This window comes from Lutra lutra, chromosome 5 (genome assembly GCF_902655055.1).
Source record: "Lutra lutra chromosome 5, mLutLut1.2, whole genome shotgun sequence".
NCBI lineage: Eukaryota > Metazoa > Chordata > Mammalia > Carnivora > Mustelidae > Lutra > Lutra lutra.
Window position 1 is genome coordinate 107,009,999 of NC_062282.1, and position 16,374 is coordinate 107,026,372.

At 42.6% G+C, this 16,374-nt stretch overlaps 1 protein-coding gene across 1 annotated transcript in view; it reads right to left on the reverse strand.

The window, feature by feature from the left end:
* The window catches only part of SERINC5 (serine incorporator 5), a 101,039-nt gene that overhangs the window by 30,063 nt on the left and 54,602 nt on the right, over window positions 1–16,374 (reverse strand). The window contains exons 3-4 of the mRNA XM_047730216.1: window positions 1,794–1,972; window positions 1,222–1,304 (exon numbers count right to left, since the gene is read on the reverse strand). Coding sequence (XP_047586172.1) covers window positions 1,222–1,304; window positions 1,794–1,972 — 262 coding nt within the window. The remainder of the gene's footprint in view (window positions 1–1,221; window positions 1,305–1,793; window positions 1,973–16,374) is intronic.

The window sequence follows — 16,374 nt, forward strand, 5'->3', positions numbered from 1 at the left end:
GAGCCGTGTTGCTCCTCTGGGTTACAGCTTGTCTGTAAAAATGACTGAGCTGCACTAGAGGACCGCTGGGCCCTTTCCCACCCTAAATCTACCATTTCCATACATAAAAGTACATCTGTAGGGAACAGAAAACTAGTTAACAGCATTTTAGGAAAAAATAAGACTTAAATATAACTTCCTTAAGGACTACAAAAACTAGTATGACCCTAGGGGCGCCTGGGTGGCTCAGTGGGTGAAGTGTCTGTCTTCAGCTCGGAGGTATCGCAGGGTCCTGGAATCGAGCCACACCAGGCTCCCTGCTCAGTGAGGAGCCTACTTCTCCCTCTGCCTCTGCCTCTTCTCTCCCCACCTGGTCCATGCATATATGCACTTTCTCTCTCAAATTAATAAATGAAATCTTGAAACAAAAACAAAAAAATTAGTATGACCCTAAAAACTAGCCAAACCCTAGTGACCATCTGAGGGACTGTGGGCTGTTCCTTACGGACGGCTACTGCGTGCATGTTTTTACTACTTGAACTAGACACATGAATGCGTATGGGTTAAACAGAGTTTCGAACCACTGAAATTCAGGCTTTTTCCCCTCCCGGGCTCTTATGAAAAAAGGCCCCTGTTTCAGGTATGATTAAAGGCTTCAAATTAAATTAATTTTGGTAAATTCTATGAAAAAGAAACATAATTCGGTGTTACCCAGTTTCACGTAAGGTAAGTTTACAGGTAGGACTAGAGGAAGCCTGTCTGATCTCACCACAGGGGCAGGCAGATCTGAAGCTGCTCCGAAGCCCAAGGTCGGGAGCAGGCGGAGTTTCCTGGGCGGTTCCCTCAGAAAGAACAAGGCCTCCCTGGGCCCATTCAGACAGGGCTGATGGTGTCATGCTGACTGCCCGGAACTGGTTTTCAAACACATTTTAAGTACTCCACTTTTCCCTTCAGGCCAATAGCCTTAAAATTATCCTTTGAATTCTCTAGGCTGCAGAGGAACACCCAGCCAGAAAGGGAAGAAATAGGGGAGAGATCAAGCAGGAGTGGGTGTCACCGGGAGAGGAGAGGGAGAAGTGAGGGTGGATGAAGAGAGGGCCGGGAAGGAGGGGCTTTTTTATTAAACCACAAGAAAATCACTAATTCAAAATATCAAAGGCACCCTGGACTACAGTTTGCAACAATTTTACAAAATGGGTAAGGACAAAATAAATAGGTACCACCCAAATACCCCATTTGTACCATTCAGAAAGGTCTCCTGATCTGGAATGAAGAAAGCTCCTGAGCACATGGCCCCCAGCAACAGAAGTTTAAAGAACCAAAAGCTGGAAGGAAAAAAAAAAAAAAAAAAAAAGAGGAAATGTATTTAAATGATATTCATGGAAGGACAAAAGAGCTCTTAGAAGGTAAGCATGTCAGCCCATGTTTCTGCTGTTGGTACTGTTCCTTCCAAATCGAGGGGAAGTAATTAAGTGACTGGAGATTGCCTTTCCCCATAATTAGACCAACCCAGCCTCTGATTGTACAAAATACCACTTTCTTGAGGTGGGGGGATGATGTAGGGACAGGCCTCGCACAAGAAATAAAAACTCTCGTCTCCGCTGCAATTCTCGTTGTGGTACTAAGTGTTACAAATAGGACTCTAGTTCTTAGGCCACTGAGGGGTGACAAGTCCCACCTTCCCTAAGGTCAGTGTCAACAATTTCAACTAGAGGAAGAGTAGTCAGACGGTCTGATGAGCATGAGGTTGAGGAACAGTACTCTAAACATCAGGGCAAACCACCTACCCCCACCCTCGAAGACCAAAGACTTACCCATTGTGAATATGCGCCCTACAACCTTTGCTGCTGTTGATTTTCAGGGTCAGAAGGCAGAAGATGAAGAAGAAACAGGCCATTCCAAAACAGACTCTGTACACTGCAGAATACCCCACCAACTTCTCACAGGTGTCACCAGCTTTAATGCCTTTACAAATATCTTCATAAAATGGAATCTGAGGAAAAAGAAAAAATTCGTCTGTTCAAACTGGGTGAAGAGGTGTGCCTGGCTGACTCAGTAAGAACAGCATGTGACTCTTGATCTTGGGGTGGTGGGTTTGAGCCCCATGCTGGGTGCAGAGATTACTTCAAAAGTAAATAGATAAAAAAAGGGGTGCCTAGGTGGCTCGATAGGTTAAGCATCTGCCTTTGGCTCAGGTCATGATCCCAGGGTCTTGGGATCAAGCCCCACCTAGGACCCCACTCAGCAGGGAGTCTGCTTCTCCCTCTCCTTCAGCCTGGTCTCCCCTGCTTGTGCTCTTATGCTCACTCTCTCTCTCTCTCTCTCTCTCTCTCTCTCTCCGAAATAAATAAATAAATAAAATCCTAAAATAAATAGACTTCTAAAAAAAAGAAAGCCAGATAAGGAAGGGATGTCATGAAGTGTTTGTTCAGCCTACAAGTCAAAACCCAATGTGGAAATGTACCTCGTGCACAGAGAAACGCAGACTGAGAAAAAAGTCCCTCTTCCAAAGACTTTTTCTTAATTTTCTCTGAATCATTTTTTTTAAAATATTTTATTTATTTATTTGACAGACAGAGATCACAAGTAGGCAGAGAGGCAGGCAGAGAGAGGGGGCGGGAAGCAGGCTCCCTGCTGAGCAGAGAGCCCATGCAGGACTCAATTCCAGGACTCTGGGATCATGACCTGAGCCAAAAGCAGAGGTTTTAATCCACTGAGCCACCCAGGCACCCCTCTCTAAATCATTTTTAAAGATATAGTGCTATAATGTACCATTTCACCTTTACTTAGTCTAATGAATTCTGATGTCTAGAATCAGAACTTTAAAAAAAATTATACGGTAATACATGGATATATTTTTCTTAAAATGCAAATACAGACTAAAAAGTGAAAGACTTCCTTCAGTCCCACCCCAAAATATCACTCCTCTCCTCAAGAGTTAACAATTTGGTAGGTATTTTTATTAGTTTACAAGTGTGTCCCCATCCCCAATATTCATTCATAATATACCCACATACACATACATACATACATACACTTGTATGTGCCATATATACAGTGTATAAACAAAAAACTTTGTTAAAGAGTATACGTATTGTTCTACAATATGTTTTTTCCTAATTAACAATAAGCCATAGAGATCTCTCCCTATTAATTTACGTAAAATTCCAATCCACTTTTTAACCACTATTTAATATTTTATGGTTAAGAATAGATCAAAACTTTTAAGTATTCCCACAGTGAACACTGGGGGACGATTTTTTGTTTTCTGTTATTTGTGGTTTTTTGTTATTACACACACTGACTCAGTAAACACTGTTACGCGTGCCTCATCGAACACGTGCCATATATGGATAGACTGCTGACCTAGAAATGGAATCAAATTTTAAAGTTTCAAGAGGTAAAGTCAAACCATGCTTTTGAAGACTGTACCAATTTATATCTCATCAGTAATATCGGAGACTGCTCACCATTCCCAACGTGAACATCCAATTTAAAGATAATGTATAAGTTCAGAACAAATGGCCCCAAGATATGGCACTTTGATATGCGAATTATTTTGATCTGAAAACAATCAAGTTCTAGGAGACTCCAAAAAATGTTGACCTCCCTGATAATTGCCTAAAAAAAAAATTTAGACTGGGGGGCATGGATTTAATAAAGGACCTGCTCCAGGAAGAGAGCTACTGCTATAGAGAAGCACAGAACACTGTGAACTCAGTGTGGTAGAGAAGAGGAATTGAGCAAGGTCTGTTTGTAAAAATTCCTTTCTCTGTCCCTTGCTTCCATATGGCCCAGTAAACATTTGTTTACCAAATATTCGCTCCTCTTCATCTTCCTGGGAATTGCTTTTCTTCCCATTGAAGTCTCAGGCCCCTTCACCCTTCTCCTTAGTTCAGGATAACATATATACCTCATTTTGCCTATCTTTGGAATCTCATGCTTATGAAATTATGTGGATTCCACCAAAGTACAAAATTAAGTTTGTCTCTTCCAGATTAATGTCTCATGTCAATTTAATTTTTAGACCAGCCAAAAGATTCTTGAAAGGCAGAGAAAAAATTTTCCTTCCCAACAACTTAAAAAAAAAAACCAAAAAAACACTATCTTGTTTCAATGTCCATCTTCCTCGTTACAAGTAAGGTTCACATCATCTGTTAAATTTATGGCTATCTGTATTTTACTCTGTGAACTGGATATTAATTGGGCTTTCTTTTTTATTCACTGGCATTCTTTATGAGTCTTAACCTTCTGAGAAAGGTTGACAATGCTTTATTCTAGTCCAACCAGAAGGTTTCAGTATAAAATCTATGTATATTATCAGAATAATTAAAATCTTACATAAAGAGAACAAGCAGGGTATTTCTATTAATGTTGGAAAATAAAGTGGTTAAAAAAAAAGAAACCTTGCTTCTTATTAACATTAAAGTTGAACATTCTTCAGAACAAAAAATAAGTTGAAAATCACACTGTAACTGTTATTCACAAGATAAAAAAATATTGCAGAGAAAAAAAAATGACAAAAGCTGGAAGTAAAACTGAAGCATAACAATTTAGTTTTATCCTCAGAAAAGATCTTAAAGAAACAATAGCAACTGAGGCTATTCAGATTTCCATAAGCAAAAAGACTAAATTTAACCGGAGTTTATTTTCCTGAATGAGGATTCCCTCCACTCAAAAAAGGTCCACAGTCATTACTACACCCTAAATCTGAAACATGTTTCTCCAAAACAACATGTTTTTTCAAGTTAGTGCCTCTGGCAAAAATGTGTTGCTGCTGAGACCCAATTAAGTATAGCTCCCTTTTTTGTGAACAGATGGATACAAAAGTTTTCACAAAGAAATGTCAAATATTTTGTAGTCACAAAGTTTCTGCAACTGCAATTTTTTTTTTTTTTTTTAAGATCCAATCAAGATGTAAATGCATAGAGAGAGACACTACTGTGTTTCTGAACAGGCTACAAAACAAAGTAGCAGACATGTAGGATTGCCAGATAAAACACAAAATACCTAGTTAAATTTAAATTTTGAATAAACAACTACTAATTGTTTAGTATGTCTGCAGGAGTGCTGACAGTAATGACTCCATCTTTGGTCCTCCATTTAGTTTGTGCTCGCTCAATGACCCCTCTTGGGGTCCCCTGGGGATTAATGTACATACCTTAGAAATGTCTGCCAAGCCTAGGATAGGGGTTGCAGGGGAAGGCTTGTTTGGGGCTCCTGTGACTCTATTAGATATACCACAGGTGGTATCACAGATCTAATTAAAGGCTGGCTGTCAATGAGGTGCCCACCAACCTTCTGATCTCACGATAGTCCCTTCTGCCGTGTCCACTCACTCTATAAAATCTGGACTAAGGTCTGGACTTTGCAGAAAATTAACTTTGCAGCTGCTATAGATCATTGTCCGCCAGACCCACCCCCCTGCCATTCCTGCCTCACCCTCACCATCAATAAGGTACCCTGAATAAAACTCTGTAAATTGTATGAAGTTGCTTGCTTCATTTTCCAGTCTCAAAATTGCCTTCTTAGTTTGGGGGACACTTTACTGTTCCTCTTCTATCTTCCAACAATGCCCCCATACAATATTTGGGACATACTTATACTAAATATTACATGAGACATACTTATACTAAAAAAAGCATTCCTTTTGCACGAGATAAAGCTAAAAAAAAAAAAAAATTCAGGATCTCGCTCCAAAGAGTCAGGTGTGCTACTCTAATGCTAAGAAGTCTGGCCCCCATCCTACACGCAAGAGAAAACAACAATTTAAGCTACAATATGGAGGTAGGACTGGAAAGGCGACCAGTTTCAGGCAGGAGGGTAAGTTGAAAGGCCACTGGTTTAATAGTCCAGTGTATTGTCAATGGATACCAACAGTCAATGAATGAAGAAGGTAAACCACTGGCAGGGAGACCAGAAATTCTATAGGTAGAGGTCAGAGTTGGTAGGACTACATGGATGACAAGAAAGAAGTGAAGGAGGTGGGCAGGTGCTGTTTGGTGGGGGAGTAGGGTTGGTAGAGGACAAACAGTTGAACTAGAAGAACAGATCAGAAGTTTGTGTCAACTTACAGGGTTCGAAGCATCCTGGGATATCGCAGTGAGAATGTCTGTCTGGTCTGGAAATTCCTCCAGGACAGTAATTAGGACTAGACACAAGAACACAGGAAACACCCCATGCAGGTAATGAGAGGAGTCAGCAAGTGCTTTCTGAAGGAGTCTGAATTTTTAGCTGTGTTTTACAAGTGAGTAAACTCACATGGTTAAAATCTTCAGATATTCAACATCCAAAAAACAAATAATCCAATTAAAAACTCAGCAGAAGACATGAATAGACATTTCTCCAAGGAAGACAGATACATGAAAAGATGTGCATCACCTACCATCACAGAAATACAAATTAAAACTATAATGAAATATCACCTCACACCTGTCAGAATGGCTAAATTCAATAACACAAGAAAGAACAGGTGTGGGCGAGGATGTGGAGAAAGGGAACCCTCATGAACTATCTGTTTGAATGCAAACTGGTGCAGCCACTCTGGAAAACAGTATGGAGCTTCCTCGAAAAGTTAAAAACAGAACTACCCTATGACTCAGCAATCACACTACTGGGTATTTATCCAAAGAATATAAAAACACTAATTCAAAGGGATACATGCACCCCTATGTTTACAGCAGCATTATTTACAACAGCCAAATTATGGAAGCAGCCCAAGTGTCCATCAATAGATGAATGGATTAAGAAGAGGTGGTATGAGTAAATGTATACAAATATACACATGTGTACACACACACACACACACACACACACACACACACACACACTGGACTATTACTCAGCCACAAAAAAGAATGAAATCCTGCCCTTTGCAATGACATGGATAGAGCTAGAGAGTATTATGCTGAGCAAAATAAGTCAGCCAGAGAAAGACAAATACCATAGGACTTCACTCATTTGTGGAATTTAAGAAACAAAACAAATGAGCAAAGGGGAAAAAAAGGAGAGAGAGAGAGAAACCAAGAAACAGACTGAACTATAGAGAACAAACAACAAACTGCTGGTTACCAGAGGGGAGGGGGAAGGGGGTTGGGTTAAATAGGTGATGGGGATTAAAGAGTGAACTTGTCATGAAATGAAATGAGTGACGGGTGATGTATGGAATTATTGAATCACTGTACTGTACACGTGAAATTAAAATAACACTGCATCTCAACTAACTGCAATTAAAATAAAACTTAATTTTAAAAATTTTTTTCAAAAATAAATAAATAACAAAAGCACCTGTGTGGCTCAGTCAGTTAAGCATCTTGATTTCCCCTCAGGTCATGATCTCAGGGTCCTGAGATCAAGCCCAGTGGCAGGCTCCCCTGCTTGGCTTGTCTCCCTCTGCCCCTTCCCCTGCTAGCACACATGTGCATTCTCTCTCTCTCTCTCTCTCTCTCTCTCTCAAATAAATAGGCAAATCTTTAAAAAATAAATAGACAGAGGTGCCTGGGTGGCTCAGTGGGTTAAAGCCTCTGCCTTCAGCTCAGGTCATGATCCCAGAGTCCTGGGATGGAGCCCCGCATCAGGCTCTCTGCTCCACGGGGAGCCTGTTTCCTCCTCTCTCTCTGCCTGCCTCTCTGCCTACTTGTGATCTCTGTCAAATAAATAAATAAAATCTTTTAAAAAATAAAAATAAAAAAATAAAAAATAAATAGACAGATAGAAAATAAATAATAAATTCTTCAGATACTGATATAATGGGAGAGCCCACACGAAGTAAATGTTTCCAAACTTTTCAGTGAGGAACAAAAGCTATACCCATATTAAGTAGTGCTGTAAGAAACAGGTAATATTGCTTTAAATCTGGAAAAGCTACATTCACGGAGGCATGACACCACCTCACTTATTCAGCTGTTTTATTTATGTGGGATTTATTGCTCTACAATATTCATTCAGCTTTTTCTTCCTTTCCTTCTCTCTTCCACTCAATCAACAAAACTAATTCCTGACACCTCCCTCTCCCCCCAACTATAACACCTGCAAGTCAGTACCCCTTTCATCTCTACCAGCCCATCTTTTACCTTCAGTCTCCTCTCCCCCACCCCAACAATCCTCACACCCATTTCAAGAAGAATGCTAATGCCAGGAGGGCCTAACCTCGAATTCTATCATCCCCCTCCCCAAAATCCCCTCCCTTATTTACTCCCAGAGGCTCTCAGGTTAATCAATGGGTGACTATGTGGCATTGAGTATTTCATCCCAAATAAAAGTAGCCAAACAACCAGTTGCTCTGTACTAAGACCTGCCTTATGCTCTGTGGGTGACTTAGTCATTTAGTTTGCAGTAAGTGGTGAATATTTTTAAGCAAAGAACCTCTATTTGAACAAGCCAAGAGAATTTACCAAGGGGAATTTGCTCTGGTTAAATATTTGCTACTCCAAGCTCCATCCCAGTTTTAGAAAAAGAAAACTCACATCACACACAGACTCTACACTGTGGGGGGGAAGGTGATGGGCCTGCTCAGGGTGTTGCCTCTTTAAGTCTGGCTCTGGACATCCAAGGACACTACTTCTATGTTGGTTCTGTAGGGATCTGTGGGCAAGAGGCTTCCTTTCAACCCTCAAGGCAGCCAAACTCAGAGCCATCATATTATCAGTAAGAGTAAACAAGGACTCAGTAGATTTCCGACCCTAACTCCACTACTAACCTGAGCAAATATCACACTCTCTCTGAGCCTCAGTTTCCCTATTTGTACAACAAAATAAAATTGCCACCACCTTATGAAGTTCTCCCAAGAATTAAATCAGTCAGTCCTTGTAAAGTGCTTGCCATGGTTCCTATTCCAACATAGCCATTAAGTAAACTTCCTGGGTGCCTGGCTGGCTCAGTCCTGAGAGCATGGGACTCCACACTTGGCATGGAGCCTACTAAAAACATAACAAAACAACAAAACGAAACAAAACAAAAAGAAAAACAAAAAAAACCCTCACACAGTAAGTTTCCTTAAATTCTAAGGTGCTATCTGTCTTATAAAAAGAACTTTGGGGAGAGGGAATCAGCACATTACATGAATGACAGGTTCCTGCATTCTGATTTAAACATGGGGGGGAATAAGCATTTAGCATTCAGTAGATGCTCTATTCATTTTGCCAAGAATTCATACTGCAACAGTCACCACTCAAAAGAAAATATATCTGGGGGCACCAGGGTGGCTCAGTCATTGGGTGTCTGCCTTAGGCTCAGGTCATGATCCCAGTGTCCTGGGATGGAGCCCCACATTAGGCTCCCTGCTCAGTGGGAAACCTTCTTCCTCTCCCACTCTCCCTGCTTGGGTTCCCTCTCTCGCTATGTCTCTTTCTGTCAAATAAATAAATGGGGGGGGGAAATATATCTGAACTCCCCAATCAGGGAAGATATTTTCAAAACATCAACACAAGTATTAAGCGCAAAGAGATGGAGCTAGAAGAAACCCCACATAATGTTTCCTGCACAAGAGAGACACTAGCTATGCTCCCCGAACAATTTCTATCTCAGATGAATAAATATAAAGAAACTAAAGAAGAGCCACAGAAAGGCCCACATACAGCTCTGGTTGGCCAGGGGCCCAGATGCTGCAAACCCAGAAGAACAGACTTTGGAAGGTTTCTTAAAGAAACCCTAACTCTTCTTAAAGAAACTAAGAGGAGAAAGATGAGATTGGTGCCCCTCTGATATGGAAGTGTTATTTGGGAAAGATAAGAAAATGGTGTATTAGCAAAGCTAATGATTCCTATATTCTATCAGATTTCTAGAAGGCTGCACGAATCCAAGGTGCCAAAAAAGCTGTAGGCAGTTTGGCCTGAGTCATAGCACGAAAACTAGAAGAACTAGGTCCTCAAGTTCTGTTTAATATCCCTTACTTGAACATGAAATTTCAGAACCAGAGCCTCTTTCTGTCTGCCTCTCCTCTTTCTGGAATTCCACTGATCTTGAAACTTTCTAAGACAACTTGTTTTTCTCTGTGGAATAACTCCAGGTCCATGCCAGCAATGTCTGTCTGCTACCCACCGACCGCCAGGAGCTGTGAAAGGGGGAATGCTGAGCTCAGCTTCCGTGGTCCCGGGGACCACCTCTAGGCTCATTCCTTGGTAAGGGGTCAAGTATACATTTGTCATTATTAAAAGCCACAAGAGGAACTAAACTTAAACGTTTAACGTCTAGTTTTATCTGACCCCATCACCTCTGAAATCAGAAACTTAATGCTCCCAGTGGTAACTCTGCAGAATCTCAGAAGCATGAGACAGAGACTAGCATTAGGACTCACAGCCCCTTCACCACAAGCACTTCATCAGGATGGAACAGCCACAAATTTGATTAGATGGAAAACAACTCTATCAAACTGTAAACAAAAAGCTTTCAATCCAAATAAGACAATTCCCAGAGGACTAATTATGACGGAATGAAGGGATCTTCCACAAAAGGAGACGGACCAACTAATGTCAGTCTCTGTAAACAAAGAATTAGTTAACATCCAAGGTGGAATGTACAAACTAAACCATACAAGTAACCAGTCTTGAATGAGAAGTAAGTCAATCCCAGTGAAAACTTAAGTAACTCTTCAAGGAGGCAAAGAATTTGGTGACTGGGGGCCAGGGAACGGGTAGGTCCTCTTTGCTAATTTGGGATAAGCCTACAGATAAAGTCGGAGGAACTCAGGTATAGGAATCCTGGTTTCTAGCTTGACAGCTGATCCAACGGTGGACCAGTGGGGAACAGGAATCACAGAAGAGTGGTCTCAAAGCAGTGGGGCAATACTTCACTTAAAAACAAATTGCAGGGGTGTCTGGGTGGCTCAGTGGGTTAAGGTCTCTGCCTTAGGCTCAGGTCATGATCTCGGAGTCCTGGGATGGAGCCCTGCATCAGGCTCTCTGCTCAGCAGGAGCTTGCCTCCCCCCTCTCTCCGCCTGCCTCTCTGACTACTTGTGATCTCTGTCTGTCAAATAAATAAATAAAATCTTTAAAAAAAAACAAAACAAAACAAATTGCAGGGGCGCCTGCGTGGCTCAGTCAGTTAAGCGTCTGCTTTCGGCTCAGGCCATGATCCCAGAGTTGGGCTCCCTGCTCAGCGGGAAGCCTGCTTCTCCCTCTCCTTCTGCCTGCCTCCCCTTGCTTGTGCATGCACACACATGCTCTCTCTCTGTCAAATTAATAAATAATTGATTATTAATAAATAAATGTATAAATTAATAGACTAATAAAATTGTTTAAATAATAAATATAAATCTTAATTAAGAGATTAGTAAATTAAAACTCTTTTTTTAAAATTGCACTGGAGGTGCCTGTATCAAGAGGACATGTAAGCAGGTGACTCAGCAAGGGCGCGGCACTCCAGGAAGATAGCTGGACTAGAGCTACAGATTTGGTAGAGCAACAGAAATGGCAGTTAGTAGACTCCCCTGGAGAGGAATGCAGTGAAGGTGGGGAGGGGGATGGTGGACACAACCCAGAACCCTGGAGAATACAAATATTCAGGGGCTGGGAAGAAGGAAAAACTCAAGGAAGAAACTGAAAAGGTCCAGAACTGAAGGAGGAGACTTGGAAGGAGAGGTTTTCAAGAATCAGAGCGAGGTCAGCAGCATCAAATACCGCCAACATGAGGAGGACTGAGAAGAAACACAGGGTCTGGCTGCCGGCAGTCCTTTGGGACACTGAATCAGAATATTCTCTATACTCAGTGGGAGCAGAAGCCAGGATGCAGATGGCCGAGGAGAGAGCCAGGCTCTGTGTATGGATCAGGAAGTGAACCCAGAGGGTCTTCCACCCCTATTTTCAAGAAACCTAATGGCAAACGCAGGGGTCCAAGGATCATTCCTAAATGTCATTGATTTGTGATTACACAGCAATACATAATTACATGCCTGTTGCCAGGGAAAATGTAAATTACCATAAAATAGAGAAAATACAAGGGGCGCCGGGTGGCTCAGTCAGTTAAGTGGCTGGCTCTTGATTTCAGCTCAGGTCACGGTCTCGGGATTGTGAGATGGAGCCCCACTGCAGCTCCATGCTGGGCACAAGCCTGCTCAAGTTTCCCTCTCTCCCCCTCTGCTCCCCTCACCCCACCGCCTCGCACCCAAGGACGTGCACCTTCTCTCTCTCTCTCTTTCAAAATAAATAGATAAATAAATAAATAAATAAATAATAAAATAAAATAAAATAGAAAATATAATTCTTGACCATTGTCCCCCCAGCTCTAACTCGATCGCTTTCCAGAAGTAATAAGCACCGTCGCAGCTGTGCGTGGACCCTTCTGGACCCTTCGCTGTGCTGCTCTCCACTCACTGTGTCTTGCAGATCGCTGCAGGTCCGCACCAACCATCCTTTAGTCTCTTTTACCCAAATGGCAGACGTTGAGGCTGTTTCTGATTGTTCATCATTACTTCATCAATAATTCACAAACAAAGCATACTGGCTATTTTCCCTATTGTGCATCTCTCTCAGTGTATGTGTAAAACATCAAGGAGGACAGCTACCAAGAAGGTAATCTGGGGGTCAGAAAGTCAGTATGTTTGAAATTTGAGCAGACACTGCTAAGCTCTCCCCAGAGAGTCTGAGAACTTGAGGGTTCCATTGGCAAGGGGAGGAAAAGAAAGGAAGGATACAACTTTCAGAGCCACTGGCCTCTCAGGGTCAGCATCTCAATCCTTTTTCTTGGGGGTCTTTGCCCAGAAGCACTGCAAGGGGGTAGGATAGGGATGGGGCCCTCTGACTCTAAGGAAAAAATCTACACCTAACCACAGAGACAACTTATAACTCACCACAGAGGACTGCACTTCGTTTTTCTGGCAAATAAGGTTACTGTCCACCCTGCCCCTCCCACAGAGCACAGGATCGGAAGGAGTTTGTACCTGTCCTGAGGGAAACAGGCCACTGAAGAATCACCCGTGAATGTAGAGATGCTGGACTTTCTCTAACAAGAAGATGAAACATCTCAACAAGCAAAACTTTCTATTCAGATCACTTACCAGATAGAAGACATGTTCAGAGCCCAAGTGAGCCCCAAATCAGTGGTCTTTGTGACTATGTGGACTTGGAATACAGTGATGATGTATTATACACAAATTCAACTGTGTGCCTGTCTTCTATGAATAATTTTTTAGAACCAGTAAAACTAGATTTCACATGTGCAATCTTTCTTCTATACTACATGTTAATGTCATTCAAGCATTTTCATGGTTAATGTTAACTGTTCATGATTTTTGCCTTAGGTAGGACATGAGAATCTAATATCCCCCAAAAGACTGCACCCTACCACACCTCTAACTGCAAGTTTCTGAGAGCCCCTACTCCCTAATCCTCGTACTGAGGACCAGGACATGGCAGATGTTCCGGTTTCTGGCCCTGCATCTTTTCCATTTTACAATTTACCTGACTTGGGATGGGGAGTCCTTGGCAGCCGGGGAAGCAAGGTACCCACACACTCATCATCTCCCTCCCCACTTTTTCCTGATCCCCAAAATACTTCGTCTGACTACAGAAGAAGAATACAGATTATTTTTATCTGTGAGTAATTTCAAAAGGCCATGCATACTAAGAGCATTAAACGTATCACAGTAAATTTATTGCTGCAATATTCTTGTCTCGTCGACCCAGCACGTGGTTGACAATCCCAATTATCTACGACTTAAAGCAAGGACTCTGGTGTCCTCAGCATAACTTTTAACCACTGAAGTTCTCCTCCTAAGGTGGAGAGACTGACTGTACATGACATGCATAGGGCCACTGACTGTTGTCAAGAAGAATCAAAAACTCACACCCGGTGGGTTAAATCCTGCTAGCTTCTGTTTAGGAAAATAAAGTTTGATTAGAACACGGCCATACTCATTCGCTGGCACATTTTTTTGGCTGCTTTTGCCCTACAATGGCAGAGTCTGAGAAGTTGCTAGAGACCACAAAAACCCCCAGACTGGAGAATGTTATCTAGCTGGCTTTCTACAGGAAAAGCTCACCAGCCTAGACTACCAGGCACGACAGCGAGGGAGTTGCTTACAACTGATGAATATAAATTAACATCTCAAAAGCAAATGACAAGCGGGGATGACTTACTCTACAGATCAAAAGCCAAAGGAGGAGCAGAGAGGTCCTAGGACTCTGCCCTGCCTTCTCACCTCTACAAGACTCTGGAACTTGTGCCTTAAATGAATCCAACTGTACATTTCCCATATGCCATTTTTAGAGCAGCACATTAAGTATTTTAATTTAGCTGCAGGGTGGTGGGGGTAGGGGGACAGGCATAGGAGTCCCAGTGCTCCTTGCCACAGGCCAGAAGCCCTCAAGAGCTCTAACAGAGAAAAGTCCTCACATCTGTTATGCAAACACACCCCATGCAACCAAAAATAAAACCCACTCTGATGAAAGCCGCCATTTGGAAAGATAATTTTAGACTTATTCTGAGACTGTAGAAACAGTCATTACTGAAATGTAAAAACCACACCCCCAAAATGCCTGACCCCCTAGTGGTGCAGCCTTAAGCTTAGAGGGCTAGACACATTCCCTCACAAACCTCTATCCTCACCCAGGCTCCTCTGCTTGCAGTCAAGGACACAGAGAAAACATTCCTGAGTGCTAACGTGACCCCAAAGGTTAACAGAAATGATGGCGAAGCTGAGGGCACTGTCTCCAAGTCACTAATGGAGTTCACACACCCAGAGCTTTCAAACCCGTCCCCGTGTGCACACGTGCCATCTAACATCAAGGGGCTCCTCCTGAGTGCAGTTACTAAACCATTCTCTGCTTCCCCTATCTGGGGGCTGGTTCTCTAAGGACAACTGTGTTATTACTTACATACCCCTGTACATCGCCCAGGGCTTGGCACTTACGTAAGAAAGAAGGAAAGACAGGAGGAAGGAAGGAATTATTTGACTTAAAAGACTTTTCCAAGCACAAACTCGGGCTACAGTTTAACCAAGGAACACGATCAGCCTTTTAAATTCTCAAGAGCATCAAGACTCAACTATTCACAATATTTATGTTTCCTGCTCCCAGCGCTTTGAGGCTACTGACTCAGTTCTTACTGCATCATGCCATTGGTCTGCTCCCCCGGGCCTGTTTTTATAATGACAGAACTGTTTGCTTCCAACTGGAAGCTCTTGTCTGTTCCATTTATCTGCAGGGGGGCTCCAAGGGCCCAGCAGACAGTCGGTGAAGAGATGTTTATGAAGATGACTACAACTCCGGCCTTTCCTCGGATGAAGAGAGTTGTAACAAAAAAACCGCAGATCATTCCTAAAGTGAGCAATCCAAATAGCATTTACCAGGGTGAAAACTTGAAACAACCCTTTCAATCTTGGTTCCATGTCTCCCGCAAAAAGAATGTGGCGGATGGCCGCCTGGGCCTCCCGGGAAACACTTATCCCGCATTGCATAAAAATCCCAAGAGTCATGGGCGCCTGGGTGGCTCAGTGGGTTAAGCCGCTGCCTTCGGCTCAGGTCATGATCTCGGAGTCCTGGGATCGAGTCCCGCATCGGGCTCTCTGCTCAGCAGGGAGCCTGCTTCCTCCTGTCTCTCTGCCTGCCTCTCTGCCTGCTTGTGATCTCTCTCTGTCAAATAAATAAATAAAATCTTTAAAAAAAAAAAAAAAATCCCAAGAGTCAGAGGCCCGCTGCTCTCCCCCAGGTGGACAGGTACCACTGGGTCAACATGAACCGATAACATGGTGGCTGGGCACTCGGTGGGACAGAGCTCAGAGGAGCTGCTTTATTTTCTCTAAAACAAAAGGGCATCTGAGTTTGAGGCCCAAGAAACAGGAAAAGTAATCCCATCAGGGACAGGATGTTGTACCTGTGAATGATCTCACACAGATCATGGTTATGTTCTTAGCTGTACTTTTAATTCTTCCTTAATTCTATGTGAAGTTTTATGTAACACTAATGAATGTATTCAGTAAGGTAACAGAATGAAGATATTGACTTGTGATAAGATTCAATGAATCTTAGGGTTCGTTCTCCCCTTCCCACAGCCAGATCCATCTTGAAACAGAGATCCTCTTTAACACTTGATGCCCCCCAAAAGTTTCAAGGTAATGGATCCTCCAGTCCAAAGACAATAACCATTGTTTCACTGTTCTCTGGCTCCTGGCAAGCTCATTATTCCTGGACAAGGATCAAACTTCTCTACCCTTGGTTCAGATTCAAAAAAAGACTCTCAGCAGGGTCTCCATTAGTTCAAATTGCTGCTTATACTACAGAACTATTTCCCACCATCATTTTCCCGGAATTCACTTGTGAGCAGGAGGGTGAGGCCCAATCAAGGGGAGGAGGGAGGGATGGGAGGGTTGTGGGTACTCTTGGTTTTCTCCCACATGGTGTTAGGTCTGGATGGAATTGAGACCAAACAAAAGCTGTTCAGAAACACATGCCCCCAAAGTC